This window comes from Erythrolamprus reginae, chromosome 1, assembly GCF_031021105.1.
Source record: "Erythrolamprus reginae isolate rEryReg1 chromosome 1, rEryReg1.hap1, whole genome shotgun sequence".
NCBI classification, from domain to species: domain Eukaryota; kingdom Metazoa; phylum Chordata; class Lepidosauria; order Squamata; family Dipsadidae; genus Erythrolamprus; species Erythrolamprus reginae.
Genome location: NC_091950.1, coordinates 426,126,343 through 426,133,309, shown reverse-complemented (window position 1 = coordinate 426,133,309; position 6,967 = coordinate 426,126,343). Strand labels below are relative to the sequence as shown.

The 6,967-nt window shown below is 51.0% G+C and overlaps 1 protein-coding gene across 1 annotated transcript in view; it reads right to left on the bottom strand.

Annotated features, from left to right (window-relative positions):
* Positions 1 to 647: 647 nt before the first annotated feature.
* Positions 648 to 6,967, bottom strand: part of LOC139156246 (uncharacterized) — a 25,423-nt gene continuing 19,103 nt past the window's right edge. The window contains exons 4-5 of the mRNA XM_070731606.1: positions 5,804 to 6,007; positions 648 to 1,374 (exon numbers count right to left, since the gene is read on the bottom strand). Of these exons, the coding sequence (XP_070587707.1) occupies positions 1,358 to 1,374; positions 5,804 to 6,007 (221 nt within the window). The 3' untranslated portion in view covers positions 648 to 1,357. The remainder of the gene's footprint in view (positions 1,375 to 5,803; positions 6,008 to 6,967) is intronic.

Below are 6,967 nucleotides of genomic sequence, written 5' to 3'. Positions count from 1 at the left end.
GTCAACTTTGTTAAACAGCAAACTCAAAGACTGGAGATCCATCCCACCCCTCAAAGGACTAAGTGGTAAACAATATAAGGATGAAGCTGTTAAAGCCACAAGCTTCAAGGCTCCGTCTTTGTAAACAGCAAAGGCTCATAGCCAATATTTCCTAGTCACCCCGCAAACAATTGGAACGATCCATCTCCAATCGATTTTACAAAAGATAAGCATCTCTATCCGTTGGACCTGATGGTCTATGTATATTTCTTTTAAAAAACTCTCCACAACTATAGCAGAACCTCTAAGCATAATTTTTGAAAAATCCTTCAGGACTAGCCTCTTATCCAATTTATGGTCACTAGCTACAGTCATCCCTATCTTCAAAAAAGGAGATCCAAGTAACGTTGAAAATTACAGAGTGATCTCTTTATGTTGCATCACCTGCAAAGTCATGGAATCAATCATAAATCAATCCATCACCCTTCACCTAGAAACTGACAACCTACTTTCTAACAATTTGGTTTCAGAAAAAAAATATCCACTAACCTGCAACTCCTACACTGGAAAAACATATGGACTTCACAACTCAATCAAGGCAAATCAATATATTCAATTTACATAGACTTTTGTAAAGCCTTTGATTCAGTAGTACAGGACAAACTATGAAAACTAAAATATTTTTATTTATTTATGTATTGGACATATATCTTACCAAAAAGTAGGTTATGGTCTATTTTGTTGAATGCCTTACTGAAGTCCAAGTAAATTATGTCCACAGCATTTCACTGGTCGCCTAATTTAGTCACTTTATCAAAGAATAAAACAACATTTGTCTGACGTGATGTTTTTAACAACCTGTGCTGGTTTTTAGTAATTGCCTTGCTTATTTCTAAGGGCTCACAAGTCCTCCATCTGATCATTTTCTTCCAGGATTTTCCCATGTCAATCTGATTGCCCTATATAATTTCTCGGATCCTCTCCCCTCCCCCCACTTTCTAGATGGTGGCATCAGCTCCTTCCCAGCCCTGGGGTAATTCCCTTGTGTTACAGGAGCTTTGAAGATTAATTCAGCGGCTCCTTCAGAACCCGGAGATGCAAACCGTCTGGAGTCGGTGATTTGTCCTCATCCAAAGGTGACAGATCCTTTCCTACTAATTCCTTGCCTATTTTGATTCAGACCTGTTCCATTCTTCTCGCTGCTGCTTTGATAGGTTGAGCCGTTTCTTCCTTTTGCGTAAAAACAGATGCAGAGAAGGAATTTTTAAAAATGAAAGGAAAAACCCCCGACAAGTCCAGTTGCTGTTTTGAAAAATGACCTTTGGGACGAGTTCCGCTTTCTCCTTGATGCCCGACTGCTTCTTGCCATCTGCTGCCATCAGTGGACGAGAGAGGCTGGAAACGAGGCAAAGTTGGCAAGAGAAAGCAACAGCAACAACAACAACAACAACAACAACAACAACAACAACAACAAAGAGAACAGAAATGGTGAGTTCACTGATGGGCTTAGATGAAAATGGTGGCCAAGAAAAATTGGAGGGGTGCTGCTGGCCTTACACCTGTCTCTCTACCACTGAGATGGAACAGCCATTTGTCCAGGTATCTAGCCTGGGGAACCTTTTGTGGACTTCAACTCCCAGAATTCCCCAGCCAGCGTAACATAGCTGACTGGGAAATTCCGAGAGTTGAAGTCCACAAGTCTTAAAGTTCCAAGGTTGGACAACCCTGGTATAGGATCTCCTACCCCAGGGGTCTTCGACCGTAAACACTCAGAGAGCTAATTGGACCCATTTCCCACAGAAAAGAAAACACCGGGAACCACAAAACCTGGGTGGTCACTCCTACCTGAGTCTGCAGAGAGGGGCGGCCTACAAATCTAATCAATCAATCAATCAATCAATCAATCAACAAGAGAGCCATCGTGGGGCTTCCAAGATTCGCCCACGTTTCTTCAACACTCCGTGGCTTGCATTGGCTGCTGATCGGTTTCCAGTCACAATTCAAAGTGTTGGTCATGACCTTTAAAGCCCTACATGGCTTTGCACCAGACTACCTCCGGAACCGCCTGCTACCGCACGAATCCCAGCGGCTGATAAGGTTCCACAGAGTTGGCCTTCTCCAGGTCGACGATGACTAAACAATGTCGTTTGGCGGGCCCCAGGGGAAGAGCCTTCTCTGTGGTGGCCCTGGCCCTCTGGAACCAACTCCCCCCGGAGATTAGAACTGCCCCCACCCTCCCTGTCTTTCATAAACCACTCAAGACTCACTTATACCCACAGGCATGGGGGAGTTGACACACCTTTCCCCCAGGCTTTTTTTAATAATTCGTTTTATGTTTGGTATGAATGTGCTGTTTGTTTTTTTTTTAAATAATGATAGGGTTTTATATGTTTTTTAATATTAGATTTGTTCCACTACTATATTGTTCTTATTACTGTTGTGAGCCGCCCCAAGTCTTCGGAGAGGGGCGGCATACAAATAAATAAACAAACAAACAAACACACCAGGAGCCACAAAACCCTTTTGACAACTCTCTCTCTCCCCCCCCCTCTGTATCTGTGTGTGTGTGTGTGTCTATGTCTCTCTCCACATGCACATTACGACATGGAGCCATAGTGCAACCCTGTCCCACGCGCCCCTAGCAATGGGAGGCGGCTTCCGGCTCTGAGCACGAAGCGGCAGGAGGCGAGGGCTGCCTTGAGCCAAATGTGGCCCGAAGGCAAACATAGGGCCCCTTCGCTCCAGCACTAAAGGTCCGGCCATCCCCTTGCCATCTCCCCTCCCCCCAGCAGCTCTTTGGCCTTGAGCAGCAACCTGGCCCAAAGGCATTTACGGGGCCCGTTTGCTCCTGCACTAAGGCTCTGGCGACCCTCCTCCTTCTCCTCCCCCCCCCGAGACCCCCTTACTGTCTGTGGGGAGGGGTGTGTGTGTGTACGAGCAGGACAACCCTCCTCCAGGGAGTGGCTGGGCTGGAAAAAAAGCCCAGGAGAGGCACCCACAGCATGGAGGGTCTCCCCACTTGGGCGCATCCTTCCAGCCCCACCACAGCCAGCCAGGGGATCCCAGGAGGGGACAGAGGGGCTTGTGGTCCTTGCTCAGACAGTTGCCACGAAGAGCCCACTGCCTTATGGGGGGCAGAGACTGAAGGGGAAACATCCTTTGGGTGGCGGTGGGAGTTCCCCGTGCGCGTTCCAAGGCCAGAGCTGGGCACTGGGGGCCGCCCCCCTTCCCTCCCTGCCAGCCCTGGCAATGGTGAGACCGGCTGTTTGGCCTGGGGGCGGAGAGCAGGTTGCGCGTCTCCTGTCACCTGCCAGGCTGGAAGAAGCGGCTCCAGCAAGGATGAGGACCCTGATTTGGTTTGATTGATTGACATGCCGCCCAATCCCACGGGAGCTGGAGAGCCCGCCCCCGCTGCTGCCCTCCCCTTCTCAGGTCAGGCAGGGAGTGATGGGGAGGGGAGGGCCAGGCCACTCAGGGGTGGGATCCCCAGACAGGGAGAGCCCCAACCCCCTCCACCATCCCCCGTCCCACACCAAACCCTCCTACTGGACAAGGAGGCTGGACTAGAAGACCTCCAGAGTCCTCCCCCACCCGGCCCTTCTGCTCTGAAACCACAGGGAGGCCATTGGGCAGTCTGCAGGTGGGGGGGGCAGGACATGGGCCCTTCCCAATGGGGGTTAAATAGGGGGGAGGGGTCCAACGCAGACTCCCCCTCGGGTGCTGTGCTTCAGGGCTCCCTTCCCCTGCTTCACCTTTACCTGGGGACACTGAGGGGGGGGCAGGGGTCTCCAGGAGACTCAGAAGGCCCAGCTTTGCCTCTCCAGTCCAGGCTTAACAAAATGGCAAGAGTTGGAGGGGACCTTTGAGGCCCTATAGTCCACCCCCTGCCCAAGCAGCAGACCCTCGACATGGGATGGCAAACCTTTTTTTCCTCGGGTGCCAAAAGAGTGTGAGTGCACACTATCACACATGTGTGAGTGCCCACACCTGTAATTTAATGTCTGGGGAGTTAAAAAACAGCTCCCCCCCCCCGCCTGGAGGCCCTCTGGAGGCCGGAAAGAGCCTCGTTCCCAGCTTCTGGTGGGCCCAGTAGGCTCCTGTTTCGCCCCCACAGGCCCCAAAGGCCCTCCCCCTTCCCCCCCTGGAGGCTCCCTGGAAGCCAGAAATGCACCCCCCTGCCAAAACCCAGCATTTGGTAGCTGTGTGGAGAGCAGACGGTGCCGGCTACTCAGTCCACATAACTCTGTGAGCTGCCTGGGTCACTCGGGAGCTTCGAGGTGCAGTTCCAGCTGCTGTCCTCCCCTTGGCAGCCTGGGGGCTTCATGGCTTGGGAGGGGGCTGCTCTCTTATTCCCACCAATTCTGCCCTCCAGAAGGCCGGACAAGTCAGGCCAGGGCTATCAAAAGCTGGGCCTTCCAGGCGAGAGAACTCCGCGCGACGGCTGTCGCTTCTCCCCGGGCCTCTGATGGGCCAACCAGGGGGAGCGCAAGTGGGCGTCGTCCCCGGAGCCCGTCTGTGGAGCGTCCCCGTCCTCCAGGCCCCGCTTGTCCCGAAGGGGCTTTTCTCCCTCTCAAGGGGCAACGGGGCTTCCTGGGGTTCCTTCGAAGGCGTCTCCCTCCTCACCCAAGGCGCCTCTTCCGCTCTGAGGGGCAGCACCAACCTTCCCCGACCTCCAGTCAGAGCGGAAGAAGCTTCGGGGGGAGAAGGGAGACGCCTTCAAACAAGGACCGGAAGGCCCAGCTTTTCCTAACAGCAGAGCCGGAAGGGACCTCGGAGGTCCTCCAGTCCACCCCCCCAGCGCGGGAGACCAGGGACCCTTTCCGGTCATCAGGGCGCTCGGCGTCTTTTTTGCATCGTGCCTTATGGGGACACCAGGGCTGCGTTCCAGCCTTGGAACCCGGAGGAGCTGAGGTCAAGGGCAAGGCCGGACCTTTGGGGAGGGTTTGACCACAGAGCAGGGACGTCTCCTGGGCTGAGCTTCACTTTGTGACAAGCGGTCTGCAGGCAGAGGGGGGGCAGGGGCGGGCGTCTCCGAGCGCCAGAAGAGATATTGCAGAGGGAGGGGGCCAGTTGGTTCCCTGTGGCCCCCAAGAGCCCCTCATGCAGTGCATGGCCGGCCTTCAGCAGCCTGGCAATAAAGGGGCAGAGAAGAGCCACAAAGAGGATTTTAGGGGACTGGAGGCTGAAACATCTGAGGCACAGTTGCAGGAACTGGGTTTATGTCTAGTTTGATGCAAAGAAGGACCAGGGGAGACAATAATGGCAGCCTTCCAATATCTCAGGGGTGGCCCCAAAGAAGAGGGAGTCAAACTATTCTCTAAAGCAAAAGCAAAAGAAGGAAAGAAAGAAAGAAAGAAAGAAAGAAAGAAAGAAAAGGACCAGGGGAGACACAAAAGCAGCCTTCCAATATCTCAGGGGTGGCCCCAAAGAAGAGGGAGTCAATCTATTCTCCAAAGTACCTGAGGGTAGAACAAGAAGCAACGGGTGGAAACTAATCAAGGAGAGAAGCAACTTTGAACTAAGGAGAAATTTCCTGACAGTTGGAACAATTAATCCGTGGAACTCCTTGCCTCCAGAAGTTGTGAATGCTCCAACATTGGAAGTTTTTAAGCAGCTGTTGGATGACCATCTGTCTGAAGTAGTGTTGGGTTTTCCGCCTAAGCAGGGGGTTGGACTAGAAGACCTCCAAGGTCCCTTCTATTATTATTATTATTATTATTATTATTATTATTATTATTATTATCATAATCATCTCCAGGGTCCCTCCCAACTCTCTTTGTAGTGCAGAGTTAGCTCTTTCGGGTGTGTTTCCTGCCTGGTTTACCTTGGGGGCTGAGAGGGCTGGAGCAGATACCAGGGGTCCAAATCAAAGTGTGGACACCAGCAGGACCTTCCTGAAGGGGCAGGTTTTCCTCCCAGGGGCTGGGTGGTCCTCTGGCGGAGATACTCCCGTGGTTCCTGCAGGAGACAGGGAAGTGGCATAGATGACCTCCGAGGGACGTCCGACTTGGCCATTGTGATGGTCGAACTGTGAAATGGAAGGGGGGGGACCCAAGAGAATATGTAATGTTATAGAATATAATATTCAACAACAGTGACAATACTACTATCCTTCAAAAGGACCTTGACCATATATCAGAATGGTCAAACCAATGGCACCTTCAAATCTCAATCAACAATTCCTCAGTCAGAACACAAAATACACACTGGATGATCACAACCTTGTGGATTCTCCTCACTCAGTTAAGGGCCTTCCAGTAATCCTCTCTACTGACCCAAGAGGCAGAGCCCACTGCAACAGCAGTGCTAAAAACCCATGAGGAGTGGTTGACCTAATCTTGTGTAGCGTCTTTTTCTAACCAGAGCATATAAAACATTTGCTAGACCAATTCTCGAATACAGCTCATCTGTCTGGAACCCTCACTATATATCGGACGTGAATACAACACGAGACAAGAACTACACTCCTCCGTTCGCAACAGAATACCTTCTGCCACCAGACTTGAAATTTTGGGCCCAGAAAATGTAGAACTCCATCGCCGTCAATCTGGCCTAAGGGTAGCACACAAAATTATATGCTCCTACCTGTCAATGACTACTTCAGCTTCAACCGCAACAATACACGAGCTCGCAATAGATAGAAACTTAATGTGAACCACTCCAAATTTGATTGCAAAAAGTTCAGCTTCAGTAACAGAGGGGTCAATGCCTGGAGTACATTACCTGGCTCTGTAGTTTTTTACCCAACCCCCTTCAGCTCTCTACCATTGACTTCACCCTATTCCTAAGAGGTGTGTAAGGGGCGTGCATAAGCGCACCATTGTGCCTACCATCCCTGTGCTAAAGTCCCCATGTATTCATAAAATATCATGTACTCAAAACCATGCTTATACTTCTTATATATTCATATTAATGCAATCTTATACACTTTTGACTAGATAGATGGATGGATGGATGGATGGATGGATGGATGGATGGATGGATGGAT